The 19,899-nt window shown below is 37.4% G+C and overlaps 1 protein-coding gene across 2 annotated transcripts in view; it reads right to left on the bottom strand.

Annotated features, from left to right (window-relative positions):
- Positions 1–19,899, bottom strand: part of RSRC1 (arginine and serine rich coiled-coil 1) — a 167,031-nt gene that overhangs the window by 34,052 nt on the left and 113,080 nt on the right. For both annotated transcript variants that reach the window (XM_033150528.1, XM_033150527.1), the window contains exon 7: positions 1,014–1,082. In XM_033150528.1, the coding sequence (XP_033006419.1) occupies positions 1,014–1,082 (69 nt within the window). The remainder of the gene's footprint in view (positions 1–1,013; positions 1,083–19,899) is intronic.

Raw genomic sequence — 19,899 nt, 5'->3', positions numbered from 1 at the left:
TTTTCTATGTAATGAAGGCATGATTGGCAATTTTTCTTCAATGAATTTTTCTTCAAAATAAGTATTCAGTTGCAGGGGTACCTTCTGAATGTTGAAAGCTCAACATTTTAACCTAAAATGCTATCCCCCCCCCCCATAGTGCAGCTGTTACTAGGATGTGTAGAATGTAATCTTATGAACATCCATTGACATCTATTGAATATTGTATGGGATGTGCCTGCTGATAAGCAATTCAACTCCATTCTACACCATTTTGATAGTGCTTCTCTCCTTACCAATCCATCAGAGAAACACTTGTCTACTATTTTTAAAATGCAATACACCAAAAGGCTAATCCTCTCCCCTAGATATCGGAGTTCTCCGTCTCAGGTGCTTGAATACGAAACTATTTTTTATTTTTGTAGGAAACTGAGGTGAACAGCAGTATCTATAGTTACTAGTAGGAAACATACATGTGCACCCACTTGTAAATGAAACTTCAGTTCTGCAAGAATAGATAATTATTACTGGCTGATTTTGGACTAACCTCTTCCCATGAAACTAAATGTTATGAAGTAATAAAATTCACACAACCCAACATTGTGTCCCATGTTCAACTTTACCTACTCTGTGCAGGAAAGCTGATCTCCATAGTAAGGTATTTGTATGTCCTATTTTTTCTCTGGTGTAAAAATGTCTTATTTTCTACTAATCTGCAACTACTACTTGACTCTAATAATAAACTATGTGTTTTGAGATATGCATACACAAAAGTTCCATTTTACGGATATTTTGGAAGCACCTTAACCATTCAGGGGAATAATTTGAGTCCTCATTTTGAGAGATACAATGTACAAATGTCTCTCTTTCAGACTTGTCTAGTCATCAGGGTCTCATGCTCTGTGTATGCCAAATAACTGACTTGGTTTGGGTTGTACATATACCAGGGTTTGAGTATGTATCTGTATCACTCTCTCTCTCTCTCTCTCTAAAAACAGTACTTTTAGTTCATCTAAATTTCATAGTTGAATTACCTTCCTCCTTTTTCTTCTTTGCTTCTTCTTCACTTCTTTCTTTAGCTTTTAATGCTTCATCAGCTTTAGCTAAAAATAAATAAAATCTGGATTAGCTGTTCAGTAATTAACATTTTTGATAAAACAACATCTTATAAGGGATGGTCAGAAAGACACTTCTTGTGTACTATGGAAAATGCAATTTACTGTGGACATAAGAAGGGATTGTCTCAAGTCCCAACTTTGTCCCTGTATAAAATATATGCATGATACTCAAAGAAGAAACCATTAGAGCAGCCAAACATTTTCCTTAGACTATCTTTGAGATACATGGATGCTTTGAAGTATCCCACCACATATTTTCTTCCCAGTACCTTTCCACTAGATAATAAACTGAAGCACTCATGGGCTCTACATCTCCAGTGTTTGGGCTCCATAAGCAAAGCATGCCATAGCCTGGTGCCCACTTTGCAACTGGTCTGCTGGATGTAGGATAGTTTGCATCCCTGAAGAAACCTGGTACTGCTTCCTGTTTCCTTCTGTAGACACAACAGAGTGTCACTTGATGGATCAGGGCCTCTACATATATTTTTCTTCAGTGCAAGTCATAGCAGCAGCATTTAATTCATGTTACTACAGCCTCTTCTCAGAAGAGTCTCCTTTCCTTTAGAAACAGCTTCCCTTATTACTTAATTATCTACAAGTTGCTCAACTGCAGGGGTTTTAAACACTTTACTACAGATGTTAAAGAAGATTAAAAATATACAGCACAGTAACAAGGGACTATCAATATACTCTGTAAATTAATTAAATTTCTGTTCTAGCACATCATTTATTCCAAAGCGTTAATGTCTCAAAGGGGCCATTCTCTTTTATTGCCATCTCACTGCCTGATGAGTGAACTTGGAATAAGTCTCTAATAGCATTATAGTTGATGAAATATTAAGTTTTTAAAAGTACTGCCATGTCGAAAGATGAAGAACCAAACGTGGGTAGTTAGACTTTAGACTAGCCCTTAATATGTAATAAATCCATTATATGCCTAGTATGTTTTGCTCTACGTTAGTATGCTACACCAATACATTAGTTATATGAATATTCAATTGACATAGTAAGTATGAAGTACATGAATGACACATGACCACAACTTTCAAAGTCTGATGTCTCTTTGTATTTAGTAGCTACACCTTCTTAAAATATACAATTTAAATACTGATGTTCTGAAATGATAGAAGCAATTACAAAGACATCTGTTTCCATTTCCAAGCTTTTAGACACACTTAGGCTACATTTAAAGTCATGAAATATTAAAACTTTTCTGCCAGCAATATCTTTACAAGAATCTATTAAATTAGATAATAAAAACAAACCACTGATAACTGTAAAGACTTTTACTTCATTTACACTTTATTCTCCCTAGTAGCAGGATAAGGATAATAGAAATTCCATTTAAATTCAATTTTGGTTATACATGTAATTGTAGCTATACCCCTTGAGTCATGTAAAATGCTCAGCTTATGTTTCTTTCAAATTATCCTGCTCAGATTCACATTCCACTCCTTACAACCATCTTCAATATGTATTAGCAAAGCTCATTAGACTGAAATTTAATAATGCAAACATTAGGTGGGTCTCAAGATCCTCCATTATCAACACAAGATGGATTGCTTATATATAGCTCTTAGGCTAACCAGGCAAAATTTAGATTCAATAAACTACAAGGCTTAAATTTGATTTATTTATTTCTCTATGCCAGTTTGTTCTTCATAACTGATTTGTTCCCTGCATAGGAACAGTTCATCATATTTTTGAAAGATAGCAAAAATATAAGTTTAAAAGAGAGATTGTTATCTCATAGTTAGGCATGTGTTTTTGTGTAACCTATACTTTGCTAATTTTCTTGACTTCTATGTACCAGCAGGAATTTTTAAGGTTTTTTAAAGGAGATGCTTATTTTCCATTCTTGGTCCATTATTTGAGCATGGTAGCAAATGCATAACACCCTAAGATGTTTTAATATGGCCCATAAATGGAGATGCTCAGCCTAGCCCACTTAGAAGAATATTCCAGCAAAACAACTGCTTCCAAGTGAATGTGCTGAGGAGTTACACATAATCTATTTTGAGAAGTTTAAGATGTCACAGTTTAAAGTCAGGAGAATAAACATTTCTGTTTTTCTTTCAGTGCAATGCTGGAAAAATATTGCATGCATGCAAAAATTCTAAACCAAATATTCCTGTGTTGAATTCATAAAAGAGTTATTTGGAATTCGAAAGAGCAAACTGTTTCTGAAATCTATAATCCTTGCACTACTGTGTTCCATGAGACTGCTAAATCAGGACATGTCTGCATTGCTGCTTTCTGTACGTTTCTCATTAGCTATCATCCAGAAGGATAGGCATTTTTTCCCATCTCAAGGATGATCAACAGGGTAAGTTGTAGAAATCCCACACCAACATTTTGAAGATAATTAAAGGTCCACTGAACAATCAGCACTAGCCTACACCTTAAAGAGGAAGTTGGTTATCCATATAACATACAACTAATCAACTGTAAAACCATATGGGGATGTGCCTTTTGTCTTAGGTTATGATAAGCTAATTTTGTCTCATGTGGCCTTTGCTCTCAGCAAATCACTCCTCCACAGTGACATGTGACTATCAGCAACGGAGGAGTGATTTGCTAACAGCCTGTAGCAGGTATGAGCAGACTCCAGGCTGGCTTTTGTTTTTGTTTTAACCAGAACCACAAAACCTATCAACCAGAGTCTGGTGCAAAATACAGGGGTTTTGATTACCCGAACTGAACACAGGCCTTAACCCTTCCAAAAAACCAAAAATAAAACTCCACTCCAATTTATCCTGCTCTCATTCCACACACAACTTTTTTCAATTCAGCAGTCTACTTTGCTATTGCCATTGTTAGAAATCCTTGCTGATACTTCAGATCACCCAATGATCTAGTGGTGGATCCTAATCTACTTTTTGCCCACCTGGGGTCTATAGCTTCTCAATAAAAAACATGGTTACTTTTGTGTTTTTGAATTACAGAATATTTGAGAACAGTCATAACAACAACCAAAAACACATTTCAATTCATTTCATCTTTTTCTGACCTGTAACACTAATGACATAAGATTTTTTACTGGTTATAGATGGTATTCAATTGCTATCCTTCTACAAATTAAAGGCATCTGCCAGCAGTACAGGGATTGAGCCAATTTCTCCCCATAGCCAAATACCCCAAAACATGGCCCATCTGCTCCAGAGGGTACTCCAATCATCTAGAGCAGGGGTGGCCAACTCCCAGGAGACTGCGACCTACTTACTCACAGAGTTAAAAACTGGCAGTGAACTACGTACCCCCTTTTTGGGGGTTCAGGTCTAAGTTGTTGAGCTTTTTTTTTTTAGGAAGGAGGAAGGCCCATTTTTGGGGTGTTCGGGTCAGAGTTTTTTTCAGGGAGGAGGTAAAATGTTGAGCTTTTTAAAGGGGAGCCACAGTTGTTCAGCATCTTTGGGGGGAGCCCAATGATCTACCAGTGATCTACCGCAGACGTCCAGTGATCTACCGTTAGATCATGATCTACCTGTTGGACATGCCTGATCTAGAGCAGATGGGGGGGGGGTTTGCAGAAAATGGCCTCTCTTCCCATTTCACCAATGGATGTCTTCCATCATCAGAAGGACACCAGTTAGATGTCACTGTCAGAAAAACGATCAAGTATTGCAGATCAGGCAATTGAAATGGTCCTCATTGCCACCCGGATCAACCCAGCTGGATATATTTTAGAAGCCCTTAAGAAGATATGATCATTATCATACAAAAATATTATCTCACCCTAAGCAACTTCATAAAGTATAATGAAGCATAGATCAATGTACTCTAACATCCATAAATAGGCTAAATCTCACCAAAACAGTTGCCTAACACTTGCTAAGCAGTGTGAATCAAGTTCAGCTGGCCTTAATGGTCACCTATTATCTTCAATCATCTCTAAACTCCTCCAAGTCCTTTCACACATGTAAAGAACTAGAGTGGTCATGAGAAAGGAACTGCCATCCAGCAAAGACTCTTGCTGGAAGAATGGGCTTTTTACAAATTTCCCCCTTCCTTTTGCAGCCCCTGCACCACCATTTACATTGTACTGGTTTTTGGAAAGTCCAAGAACACTTCCCAAGAACTGTAAAAGCTGAGACAGACCTTAGCTTGGCAGAAGTCATTCTAATTATTCTTCAGCAATACTTTTTCTTCCATACACTTGATAATTTTATCTTTAATACTGCTTTTTACCAGTTTACCCAAAACACATAACTAAGTAGCATATAATTTCCTGGATCACCTCTGCTCCTTGAATAGCGTCTTATAACTCTGGGTTACATTAGGTGGTTCTTATTGGCAGGTTCATATGGGAGAAGGTGGACCCAGATTCCAAACCAACCATGGTTTTAAAGGTCAAATTCACAGCTTTGAATTGTGCACAGAAACTCATGAAGATCTCTTCTTGATCTTTTAATAGAAGTGTAACGTGATCAGACTTGCATGTCCCAGTCAGCACTCAAGTTGCCATGGTCCAAAAATAGAAATTAAAGAGTCTTGACTCCTAGTACATTTCCGAGCACAATTTGAAGTGTTGGTGCTGACCTTTAAAGCCCTAAACGACCTCAGTCCAGTATATCTGAAGGATTGTCTCCACTCCCATTGTTCGGCCCAGACATTGAGGTCCAGCTCTGAGGGCCTTCTGGTGGTTCCCTCACTGCGAGAAGTGAGGTTACAGGGAACCAGGCAGAGGGTCTTCTTGGTAGTGGCGCCCACCCTGTGGAACGCCCTCTCATCAGATGTCAAGGAAATAAACTACCTGACTTTTAGAAGACATCTGAAGGCAGCCCTGTTAAGGGAAGTTTTTAATGTCTGATGCTGTATTGTGTTTTTAATATTCGGTTGGGAGCTGCCCACAGTGGCTAGGGAAACCCAGCCGGATGGGCGGGGTATAAAAATTATTATTATTATTATTATTATTATTATTATTATTATTATTATTATTAATAACTCCTACATTGCAATAAAATAAATCCATTATGAAATAGAAATTATGGATTGAATTGAACTAAGAGATACTATGAGTAGACCTAATGAAATCAATGGACATGATTGACTTTAAGTGCAACAATTTCAATGGGTCTACTTTGAGTATGACTTGGAATACAATCCAGGTTATCTGATTTAGTTATTGTCTACTGAAAAGGGTATAAATTGGATATTAAAATTTAATCAACAGCAACAGCAGCAATATTTTTTGAAATACCTGTATCTCTGCTTGTAAACTGAAACAAACTGATTTACAAAGCACATATACCCCTTTACTTGCTTCCTTCCTTAGGTCAGAGCACAATAATAATTATATATCAGAATTATACATACACACAAGTCTGAACATGCCCTAGGATAAAGAAATGTTAGAGCTGAATTTTGTCATTATTGAAGAAATGACTGGTCAAAATCTAGATTTGGTTATGTATGGTTATGTAAAATCAGTAATTTCCACAGAAGACTGAAAATTATCATTCATTTTCTCACAGTAACTGTAATGTCTATCAGTTGTTACGGGGTGAGGGCGATGGAGAAAAGCCTCTATATTTCAGTGGCTATTACGAATTGGTGTAAATGAACAAATTGACTAATTTTGTTCAGAGACAAATAAGGTTGACATGCTAATAATAGCATTTTGATTGAAAAAATATTTTTATTGGGTATGGGAACTTGAAGGATTCTATAAAACCCTTTGGTGCAATTTAAGATACTCATGAAATACAGTGGTACCTCGGGTTAAGAACTTAATTTGTTCTGGAGGTCCGTTCTTAACCTGAAACTGTTCTTAACCTGAAGCACCATTTTAGCTAATGGGGCCTCCCGCTGCTGCTGCACCACCAGAGCATGATTTCTGTTCTTATCCTGAAGCAAAGTTCTTAACCTGAAACATTATTTCTGGGTTAGCGAAGTCTGTAACCTGAAACATCTGTAACCTGAAGCACCTGTAACCTGAGGTACCACTGTATGTTGTTTGATTGGTATTTTTAGGTTGCTTAGAAAAATGTGAATTATGTTCTTTATATTTTGCTGTATGAAAATATGTAATTAATCATGAGTGGATTCAATAATTTGACTCTGTGTGGATAAATATGTGCCATGGAGGAGAGACTGCACAATGGAGGATTTGGGGAAACCATGGATGGTGATATTCTTGTTGGAGGCAAAGAAAGCCACCTGACATTGGCCAAACTTGGTGAGGAGTTGCCGAAAAACCAATGAGTGTAGTTGTTATTACTCTGGAGGCTCAACCAATACACCTGAGGTTTCAAGAGGCCTGAAAGGTGCTTGGCTGTGACTGACTAGATGTTGTGTTCCACCCAGTCTAAAAGGAGGTCCTGAGATAGAGTACCTCTTTGTCTGTAAATGTTGGATTTTGCTGTGGTTGGTGCTCATTGATGCTTCTGCTGTGGTTGATGCTCATTGATGCTTCTGCAGGAGACCATTGACTTTGGTTGACCTTTGCAGTGAGCTCCAAACCCTGCAGCTGGCTTTCAAGCTGATCGTTGTTCTTGGAGGTTCGTGAAAGGGAGAGCCCTTCTGAAGATTGAATCTGACTGTCCACCATTGCAAGGCTCAGCGAAGGTGAGGGGACAGCTTGATGTATAGATGTCTGCTCAATGTGATGTTCCTTTGGTACGGAAGGGTGGGCATAGTGCTTCGCCCATGGAGTGATGTGTGTTGCTGAGAGGCCCAGGCCCAGGCCCAGGTCATGAGCCATGAACATGAGGTCCCGCTTCTTGGATTTGATGAGAGTCTGAGCTTCTGAACTGAATTTTTCTATTCTTCCCAGGGAGAGGAAGGCCAGGCCTTTGGAAATTAGTCTCTGTAGAGCAAGCCCAGATTAGGAGGTCTAGCTAAGGAAAGATGTGCATGCCCTGTATGTGGAGGTGGGCTACCTAGGAGATCATTATCTCTGTAAACGTGGTGGTAGGGGCACAGGCCAAGCCAAATGGGAGGGCTCTGAACTGGTAATGTGTGTTTCCAATGGCACAAGGTAGGTATTTTCTGTGTTAAGGATAGATTGGAATGTGTGGGTAGGTTTCCTGGAGATCTATTATGTGAGTAGGTCTTGGGAGGTCAGATTTTCATTGATGGAGGAAAGAGTCTTCATTTCGAACTTTCTGTAGGCTACCCATTGGTTAGGAATTTTTGATCTAGAATGCCCCTAGTGCAGATAGTCTGACATCATTGTTGTTGCTGGCGGTTAGACTTGCTCTGATTGGGCATGTTGTTTTACTGGAATATGTTGGAGAATCTGGGCTTGTTCCATGATCTGTTAGGCTTGAAACCTCTACTTCTGCCTTGGTAGCAGAAATTATGAAAGGACATACAATTGCATAACCTGAGAGGATAATTTATCTGTTTTCTAACATTTGTACCCCACTTTTCTACCATAAGACATTCAAAGTGGATTATCAAAAATATAAAGATCTAATTATTTTCAATGAAAACAATAAAAAATGAACTCAAAAAGCAGCATGGTACCGGTAATTACTGACCACACTGAAAAATGCAAGTTTCCAATTTAAAACACACACACACACACACACACACACACACACACACAGTGAAGGCCGGTAACACAGTCTCTGCATGTAGGCATACAATATAACAGATGGAATACAAAAGGAAAAAAGGGTGAGAGAGAGAACAGGAATGCCAGTCTTTGCAGCTCACCAAAAGGTTAATAGGGCCAGGACAAACCTCCCTAGAGAAGGTGTCCCAAGTTCTAGATGGCATTATGGAAAAGGCGCTCCTGTGGTCAACACAACATACATCTGACAATGTAAGGGAGTAGAGTAAGCAGCAGAGATTGATCTCAGTGCTCTTAAGGAAGGAGGTTATCTTTGACATATGTTGGTTCTAGCCCTTTTGGAGCTGCAAATGTGAAGGCTGGCACCTTGCTTAGAGCCCAGAAACAAACTGGTAACCAACACAGATAATGTAAGATGAAAGTAACATGATCTCATCAACAGACCCTGGCAGCTGCGTGTTAGACCAACTGAAGTTTCCAAACTATATTCAGGGCAGCTGCATGTAAAGCTCATTTGCAGTAATCTAACTTAGAAATCACAAGGCCATGAATAACTGAAACAGGATATATTTTTCCAGAAAAGGGTGTAACTGGCATACAAGCTGAAACTGGTAAACGATGCTCATAGCTCCTGCTGCTACCTGCTCACCCAGGGCTATATACAGCAACAACCCCTGACAAGCTATGAAACTAATTATGAAATCTGAAACAAGGAGAGCTATAACACTGAATTTTAAAGCATTGTAAAAATTATTGCCATAGTATTCATTATTCAAAAACAATACTATTATGTGGCTATTTCCAGACTGACTGAAATGCACTGAATTCCTTTCACACATTTTTTTCAACTGTGAAACTAAGTAGAAACATTTACACAGAGATCCCCGGACTTTTTCGTAAGCTGTTAATATAATCACTTGATTCAGATGGATGTGCCACTAGAGGTACCAATAAGGCTCTAGAACATTAGAAAACATGTTGAGTATGCCACAGTATATATAAACTGTTTTATGGCCTTACAGTTAACAGCAAATATGTGAATAATCTTTATTCGAAAGGACAAAAAAATGGAAGAATCTCTGGAACAGACACGCAACTTTTTTAAGGCGTACATCTTCCAAGATGTACATATAGTGTTTTCCAGAATTTCTTTGAGAATAAATAAGATTGGTCATTATTAAAGATTTCACAAAGGCTCCATCCATGAAAGGCAGCCAGCATTAATGCTATTATTAGTCATATCTAAACACATCTCATTAAATACATCCCCTTAACAGTAAAGTGTGGTCTGCAACATGGACCTTAATTAATGTTTTGATTATCGTTATGCATTTTTTAAACTATTGTGTGCTGCATTGAAATGCTGATTGATGAAGGGTGATTAGTAAAATCAACTAGTAAATAATATGCAGCATTATTTATCCAACAGACATTAAATATCATTCTGAAGCACAGAATTCAGGAGAATAAAAACAAACAAAGCTAATAATGATACATACCCTTACACAAACCTGCATGTATATATACGTCTCTCTATAACTCTAAGAATAAATAAATTAGCAACACAACATACAGGGGTGGTATGTACAAAACATCCAGACCTGATCCCAAAATGGATAGTACAAGAATAGGTTTAACCTACCTATTTCTACTGAACCTGAAGTCTGATTTTCAGGAATATGCAGAAGAGAGTCTCTATTCCCAATGTCTTTCAGAAGAACAGTTATTTACATTTTGCCTGATTCACAGCCCAGTCCTACGCCTGCTTGCACAGAAATCATTCTCATTGAATTTGATGGGGCTTCCTATACAGGAATTTATGCATAGGATTATAGCTTTAGGTTTTAAAAACCATTAAACTTTGTTTTCCTCAGAAAAGCTATGGTATAGGTTGTTGATCATCACTTCACAAAGTAGGTGATACATCGATTGTATCTACACTTTCACTTGAACGTATAAGAGTACGGTAATCAGAATTTAATGCCTCAACTGGTTTTATTCCAGCTGCAGTGCACAAAGCACAGGTGCAAGGCTTGAAGCTAAAAACTAATTCTGAGTTATGCAGATAAATCCTCCAGAGAAGTATTCTGTTGATATAAATCAGCACAAATATAAACTACTTGATCTGGAGTGCCACAGGAGTTTTCTGCACAAACTGCATGTCTACATATTATTTACAAATAGAATTATTTCCCAATATTTATATATTGTTCTATTCTGAAAAGGTAATTTCAAACTATGAATTGCTTTTTTTCTTTTATAGACTAAAAATGAAAGACTAAGCACTTTTCCAGAAATCAATTAAAAGTAACAGTTGTATTAAAACCTCTACTGTTTCAGACTTCGTATTTGGAAAAGTGAAAAAACATTATATCTGAAGACACAACAATATTATGTTGAGGCACCTACAGTATGGCAATACCAAATCTTTGATTCTATTTTAATGACTTTCTTCTAGTTTCTGTTGATGTAATCATTAAGGTGTCACTCCAAAAATCGAATATTCACTAGATGGCGCAACTAGAATAATTTATATCTTTATTTAACCATGCTGCGTCTGTCTACAGGAATGAAACAAATGAGATAACACATAAAGCACTCATTATTGGGGGTTTGTCTAATCCTGAAGCATTAAGTTGAAATGAAACCTTTTGATCTACTTGTCCCATGGATGATTTCAGCTAAGAAAATACATGCTGGAATAAAATTATGCTAAACCAAAGGATAGTTTTAATAAGAATATGTTACTTTTATTTAAACTGGCATTAGAAAAAAGTGGCTCTTCAAAGAAAGCAAGTCTGATTCATTTCAATTCTATTTAATGTTAACTGATTATATTTTTTAAAATGTTGCTGAAAAAATTCTTTTAGAGACTTGTTTTTACCTTAAATCAATGACTAACAATAATAATTACCAAAAACCAAAGATTAACAGTATTTATGTGCTGATAACACAATATATCCTTCTGGGAACTAATAGCAACAAAACCCATAAGGAATTAAAAACTCTTTTAATTTCAGCTAAGTACTCAAGGATGGGTACAATAAGTACCGTATTTTCCGGCATATAAGATGACTGGGCGTATAAGACAACCCCCAACTTTTCCAGTTAAAATATAGAGTTTGAGATATACTCGACAGCAGATTCTCCACCCGGCGTATAAGACGACCCCCGACTTTTGAGAAGATTTTCCTGGATTAAAAAGTAGTCTTATATGCCAGAATATACAGTACTCAAAGATGGGTACATTGCATCTAACCATTTTTGTTTTTCTGCTAATACTATTTACTTTGTGATTACTTTGTACCATAAGTCAAGAATGTGGGCATAAAATTTGGGTTTGCAAACTATTCAGAACTACAGTACAATGTATTTTAATTAGCTGGGGATTAGCAGAGGCATCCTAAACTTTTATTGTGAACATATATAATCCAATTAATTATTGAGGATTGTATTTATAAGAATGAAATATTTAATTCAGGTAAAAAGAAAACTGGAATAAGTGTTGATTTTAGCCTTTTCATGAAGCCAGTGTGCCAGTCCAAACAGGCAACTCTCACTAGTGTTGAACAGCAGAAGAGCTAAAGACCAGAGCATTACAAAGATAATGTGAGAGAAGAGGCTATGAATAAGAGCGTTTTCCATTTCATGGAAAATAGTAAAACAAATGCTGTTAGCAAACCCCTCCCTCCCAAATTAACAGTCCGCAGGGATATTTAGTTACACTATTTTTCTTTTTACTTACATTAAAATGAACTTTCTTTTTTTACACTTCTAAAACATTTAAACAACTCTCTAAAATGCAAAGCACATTCCCCTATTATTTGCAAGGCATTACCTAATTTACATGCCATTTTCTGTAATATATTAAATGTATCAGGGCTTCTAAAATGTTTTCCCCAAAAAACTATTCATAAAGGAACTCTCAGGTTATTACGATGTCAAAAAAAAATTCTGAATACACTTCTAAAATCATATATTACATATGTATATCTTCCTGCACAGCTCTATTGTCCATTCACAATGCAAACATTTTCATAACCCTTAGTAATATTGTTAGGACAAAGAACAATGGTAAGTGTATGATGCTGTGTAATGCCTTAAGTGGTTCTATGTGTATTCATTTATGTATCTGAATTTGTCTGGTATTACTTCAAAACCATGAATAAGTGAAAGATCATCTATAAATATTTATTCAGTTTCACTATTCTAAATTAGTTATTTTATGTAAATTACAATGAATGTCCAAAAGCACACGGGAATTCTAACAACCTTGCACATATCTGGTGAATGCCTGAGAAATGCAGATTGCCCATCACTTGTCTGTCACATAATGGTTATTGTTAACATTCACTAATGAAACTTCATAATTTGAACATTTACTAGATGAGTGTTGGATTCCCCTGTGGTTGTCAATAGTTTTTTGCTTTCAAGAAATCCACTGTGTTATGTACACTTTTAAAAATTATTTATTTTAAAAAATGATGTGTTACCTTCCAGGGTAAACCACACCCAACACAGCTTGTAACAAAACCATAGTACTTGGTATAAAATAAGTACAGAGGACACAATATAAAAAACTCCAGAATTATTTCATTATCAGCTATATACACACACACTTTTAAAAATAAACTAAAACAATACATTGTGTTTCTAAAGGGCAGCAGTTATTTTTCATCCCAACAGTTATCAGGAAAGTTTATGTCTTATAAAGGTGAACTCTTTGAAGTGGTGCCTTGCAGTGGGTTTTATACTACATTTTATTAAAGAAAAAAAGTTAGTAAACTCTGATTGCACTAAGTACTTAACAAAAATGTGACATTTTAAAATTACAACAGTTTCTAAATGTGATTGCCCGATATACATTAAATATAGGCACACACAAAATTTTATATATATTTGGAGATTTAGAAATATGTACAGAACTTCCAGCTGCAAAATATGAAAAGATACTTTTACAGCTAAATACAACAAACTTCTCTAGAGAAACTGCAGATTTACCAGAATATTAGCATGCTAATCATAGATCTGCAAAGGAGGGGAAAGGTACCAAAAAAGGGACAATGAATGTTAGGAAGGAATCAGTAAAAATTGACAGATAAATCCCTGTAATAGCAATCAAGAGCAACCTCCCCAAAGACTCTCCAAATCCTGGTTACTGCCTACTGTATTAAGACTGTGTTTCTCATCACTTAATGCTTATTTTCATCACTTTGCTTAAAATATTGATAATCAATTAGGGCTACGTCTGTTTTGCCACAGAATCTGTGTCACAGTCTATCAGACTGTCAGGGCCAATTCAATCCTCATTCAAAGTTAATTTTTTCTTCATAAATCTGCCTTTGGAGGAGTCATTAGGCGCGGAACGTAGCCTGAGGTGCAATCACCTATTCTCTTTCATTAGTGGCAGGCAGAGAAGGTGAGGGAGATTATTAGAACTTTGGAATGATCACAAAGCAGCGTGCTGCCTGTCAGATCCCCCCAACATTTAATTCATCTAGCCAACTCACCAGCACTGTTGCCAACAGTTTTAAATGGACATTATTCATGAACATCTGTGACATGCTGAATATTCTGAGCTACAAATGATGAAAAAGCAGTGCCCCGTTTGACTTTAAAATTAATTCTATGGTCAAAACAATTAAGAATATAACTAACGTGCTTTCTGATTTTATTTTTAGCTATTGTTTTCCCTTATACTTCAGAAAGAAACCTATTTATGAAAAAAAAATGGTTTTTAAAACAAGTACCACCTTATAAACTGTGTGTTGAAAACCAAGAATATTACACACAATCTTACGCAAGGTAAAATCAACACAATGTTTTCTTTACCAAGGAAGTGACTAATTTTCACCAGGTTGTTTTTACAGATTATGTAATTAGCTAGCTGCGCTATTGGGTTTGTTGATATGATGCTAAAGGGTTGCCAAATGAAATGACATATCTGATTTTAATACAATGCCATATTAAGTTACAGTGCACTTTTCTCAGCATATAACAATCAGTTATAGTAGATGAGAACAGTTCTTCCAACTCAAATGTATTATATTTATTGCTTCTTACTCTGGTTATAGATACAAAAACAGAAATACAAATAGGCGGAGGAGGAGGAGGAGGAGGAGGAGGAGGAGGAGGAGGAGGCATAATCACATTCCTGGTTCACAATTTGATTTTTTTTTAAATGAAAACTGTTTAAGATAAAAAGCTAAATTCACTTTTTAAAAAACTAATTTGAAACTTTTGAGTTCATACAAAAACAAAATAACGAATTTATAGAAAGTAATAAAAAAAACATGTAGAATTTATTTGACATGAAAAGGGCATTTGGAGACCAATGAAAAGTTTAGGTGTTTATACATTAAACTATGGTTAGCACAACACTGATTTCAAACAAGGCAACTTCAAACCATGGGTTTCTGAAGCTAGCTTATTTTAATTAACCATAGTTATAAATAAATAAAATGCCAGGGTTCAGTACTGGTCAAGTAAAGTCAGTTGGAGCTGGTGCTGGTTGGAGTAGAATGGCAAGGGGGTTAGGAAAAAGGTCTGGAGAAGACTGAAGGGGCCAGGAGCAGAGCAACAGCCGCAAAGGTTGGCATCTGAAGGGAAGCAGAAGAAGCAACAAAGGAACTTATATCCCTGTAGCTACTTGGCAAGTGACAGCTGGTTCTTGTGAATCTAAGGTGACAGTTGTCGCTGGTTCAGGTTGAAAACTGCAGTTGAAATCTTGCAAGAAGTCTGAAGGATTCCAAAGTGAAGGAAGTGAGGACCAAGTTGGAATATACACCTAAAGTATAGTGAGTTGTATGCTAGCTGGAGGAGGAGAGTGATGGAGTACTGGTACTGGTAATTTGAAAGGGCTGAATTTGGGGAGTAAAACTGTAACCTCACAAGCCACATTCTTAAAGGGATAGTAAGCATATTGCTTATACCAGGCATAGGCAACCTTCGGCTCTCCAGATGTTTTGGACTACAGTTCCCATCATCCCTGACCACTGCTCCTGTTAGCTAGGGATCATGGGAGTTGTAGGCCAAAACATCTGGAGAGCCGAAGGTTGCCTATGCCTGGCTTATACAGTGCTATTCTAAGTTGCAGTAACTAAGTAGAACCACAAGAACTAATTCTTTAAACCAGGCTTTAAACCTAGTAGGGCCAGTGGTCAAAGATGATGGGAATTGTAGTCTCAAAACATCTGGAGGGCCAAGGTCGAGGAAGCCTGCTTTAAACAAACATTATGCTCTATTAATACTGAAAATAATAAGCTTCAATAAATTTATAATGCCTCATTTGTAACTTTAAGCCTAGTGCTCTGGTCTGTGCTGTCCCCAAAGCAGAATGAAAAGGCACACAGTGCTGCAAGGGAGAAGACAGGAAGGGCAAGTGCTTTGCAGCTTTGAAGCCAAGGGCTTGCTTCTCCATTTTGGCAATGTAAGTCTACTCTGGCATTTTCTTCTTCTTCCACTCCATTTAAAATTAAAATTAAATAATTTAAAATGAGTAAGAATAAACAGAATATACAAATATACAATTCCCATCAACTACAGCCAGGTTAGCCAATAGTCAGAAATCATGGATGTTGGAGTCTGGCAACACCATATTAGCCACCTTTGATCTATGCTATGATCTCCAAAAATGCTAGCATCTGGAATGTTGAGAAACTCCCACATGATTAGCAAGCTGGAGGGACTGTTCACCCTTTATAGCTATATTCTACTTATTTTGTTTGCCAAATGATGCTGTGGCCTTTTGTTTTCCAACCAGACCCCGTTTTTTCCTCTTCAGTGTGGCAGCAACAAGTCAAACACACTATTTTACAATCTCCTCATTAAATTTGACAGATGACGTTTCTCTTTGCAGTTAACAACCAAATTTAACCTGACAGTTTTCCTGCAAACGTGAACTATCTTATGCTAAAGCATGAACCTTACTTTCATCTGCCATTTTAAAAATGTCAGGTATCCATACAAATGAAAATCATACAGATGACAAAAGACTTTGACTATGTAAAAGAAACACATACAAGTAAGATGTAGAAAATATATTTCTTCACCAAAATATACTACATGAACATATGTGAAATATATTTGTATATGAACATGACAGTAGTATAACCAGCTAACAACTCTGCAATTAAGAGGTATGTGATCATCCATTATTATCAGAGATTTGTGCATATGAAACATAAGCTATTAAATACAGATTCCATTTCACAAGTAGAAATGTGTTCTGACTGTCATCAGAAATCCATATTGGAAACTCTTGCTATTCAATTTTGCAGATACCATTCTAAAAGCAGTGCTAAAAAGCTGAACTAAATGTATCGGGATATAGTAACTGAGGTTTCTAGGCGGTGTAAAAGTACTCTTATGATTATCATACCCTATGAATTAGTACTATATATGCTTCTGTTATGAAGGTAAGCAAAAAGAGTACTAAATGAAGTCAATAACAGTTAATTCAGACCTTGATAAAAAAAAACCCTCAAGGGCTGAGGCCTGTTGGAACAAAAAGTACAAGAAGTATTAATGGTACAGGCCTGCAATAAATCTGTTGGCTACTGAGTAAAAAGTCGGACCAAGAACTGAAGGAAATCTAAGACAGGATGAAGAGGTTGGTAGCTCAATAAAACAATTCTATTAGCGGCACAAGATCTGTGCAACACTCGATACAGATGTAAAAACAACAAAATACTTTGGATCAAAAACAATGTTCAAATTAGTTACAACATTCAAAAAAGTAATGTAACACTCCAGAAATCCTACAAGATTCTCTTAGTAGACAAAGTGAAAGTATAATTGAAAGGAAGTATAACTTAAATGGACTTATCTGGGGAAAGGGTAAGAGAGAGCCCAAAATCTAATGCATCATATCCAAGTTGCTTTTGAAAAGCATGACAGAAAAGCAAATCACTACGTCAAAAACAAAGCACAGCAGAACAAATATATGCCTTCACACATAACCTTAAATGCTTGCCAGAATAACCAATTTTTGATTTGGCACTAAGTATTCATTTATATAATTAATTTATGAATAGCTTCCTATAAATCATCCCAAAGCAATTCAGCAAAAAACACCAACAATTTAAAAAAAAAAACATATTTAAGAACCATTTCAATTCCAACAAAGATACAGATTGGGATAAAAATATCCATTTAAAAGGCTTGATGGAAAACTTGTTGTTCAACAACTTGGACTCAGAATTCCTTAAGGGCCAAGGTATATCCCAGCTTGATCACTGAGATAATCTGGAGGAGTGCTGCTAGATGTCCCTCGTGTTTCAGAGATCTGTCAGACTCCCACTAGAAGTCCGGCATTTAGTGTTGTCAGTTCCATACTGTGGAACACTTTTCCAGCAGAGATTTGGCAGGCATCCTTGCTTTTGACTTTCTGGCATCTTTTGAAGACCTTTTTATACCTATACAGTTGTTCGTGATTAGCCAGTCATTCTAATGCCCTGATATCTTATAACAGCATGGCAAACAAACGAACAATAGGCCCCGAAACATTAAGAGAGCCAGAGTCTGTCTGAAATGTAAAGGGAGGAAGTCCAAAAGCGTAAAAGACACCGCACTCAAGGTCCAATCCCTATACTTTACCTGATGAGAAGGTATCTGTGAGAGGCCTGCTCCTGCAAAGTGCAGTGGTTGGTTGGGTATATAAGAGGAGAGACAATCTTTGAGGTATGCTGGTCCCAGGCTATATGGGGCTTTGTACTCCACTACTGTGATATTTTAATGTATTTTAATATTTGTTGGAGGCCGCCCAGGGTGGCTGGGGAGACCCAGCCAGATGGGCGGGGTACAAATAAATTTAAATTTAAATTTTATTATTATTATTATTATTATTATTATTATTATTATTATTATTACCATAAACATAGCCCAGGAGCTAACAGCCAGCCAGAGCAATTCTTTCAGCAGCAATGTAACATGATAGCAATATTCTATCCCAGTCAGCAGTCGAGACACCGCATTTTGCACTTGTTGCAGCTCCTGGGCCAATCTCAGGGATAGTCTAATCTGGAGGTTACCAGTACATGGACCACAGTGGTCAGGCTTGTTAGATCCAGAAATGCCTGTAGCTAGGCTTGTTAGATCCAGAAATGCCTGTAGCTATCTTATCAGCCAAAGCTCCCAGCCACTGAAGTCACATGGGACGTTAGTGATAGAGTTGGGCCTAGGAGCAGATGAAACTGTTTCTTCAAGGGGAGTACAACCCCATCCACAACAAGAAGGCAACCAATTATCCAGACTTGGGACTACTAACCCAAAGCAGTTACATCTTGCCATGATTCAGACTCAGTTTGTGGGCCCTCCACAGTCCACCACTGTGTTGGGCACTGATCCAGGGCTTGCATGGTCTTTTCTGATTCAAAAAAAGTTTGTTGTTGTTTAGTCATGTCTGACTCTTCGTGACCCCATGGACCAGAGCACGCCAGGCACTCCTGTCTTCCACTGCCTCCCGCAGTTTGTTCAGACTCATGTTGATGGCTTTGAGAACACTGTCCAACCATCTGTCGTCCCCTTCTCCTTGTGCCCTCCATCTTTCCCAACATCAGGGTCTTTTCCAGGGAGCCTTCTCTTCTCATGAGGTAGCCAAAGTATTGGAGCCTCAGCTTCAGGATCTGTCCTTCCAGTGAGCACTCAGGGTTGATTTCCTTCAGAATGGATAGGTTTGATCTTCTTGCAGTCCATGGACTCTCAACAGTCTCCTCCAGCACCATAATTCAAAAGCATCAATTATTCGGTGATCAGCCTTCTTTATGGTCCAGCTCTCACTTCCATACATCACTACTGGGAAAACCATAGCTTTAACTATACAGACCTTTGTCAGCAAGGTGATGTCTCTGTTTTTTAAGATGCTGTCTAGGTTTGTCACTGGGTATCATCAAAATACCAATGAAGCATCACTATATGGAAGTCCAGAAAAACACCATGGTTCAGGAGTCGTCAACATGATGCCCATAAGCACCAGTGTGCCAACCAGTACTTCCAATGCGCTAACAAAATTTATCAGTAAATATCTTGTTTGCTCTTCCTGCTCAGACTTGTTTGCACTGGTTCTGCCTCTCCTATCCTGAAATGCCCCCTTAAACTGGCCCACATTTCATCAGATGCCAGGAATAGACACCCATCCTACCTTCCATTCTGAACAGAAGACAGGTGCAAATAGCTTTTGTGGCTTCCAAGGGTATATGGGCTTCCTCATTGAACTGAGTATCCCAGGCAATTCTCAACCCTAAACTCAAAGGCTTAATTCTCTGACAGGAGATTATTTTGGCTTAA

This window comes from Lacerta agilis, chromosome 5 (genome assembly GCF_009819535.1).
Source record: "Lacerta agilis isolate rLacAgi1 chromosome 5, rLacAgi1.pri, whole genome shotgun sequence".
NCBI lineage: Eukaryota > Metazoa > Chordata > Lepidosauria > Squamata > Lacertidae > Lacerta > Lacerta agilis.
Note: the sequence above shows the minus strand (reverse complement) of the source record. Positions and strands in the feature narration are given on the sequence as shown.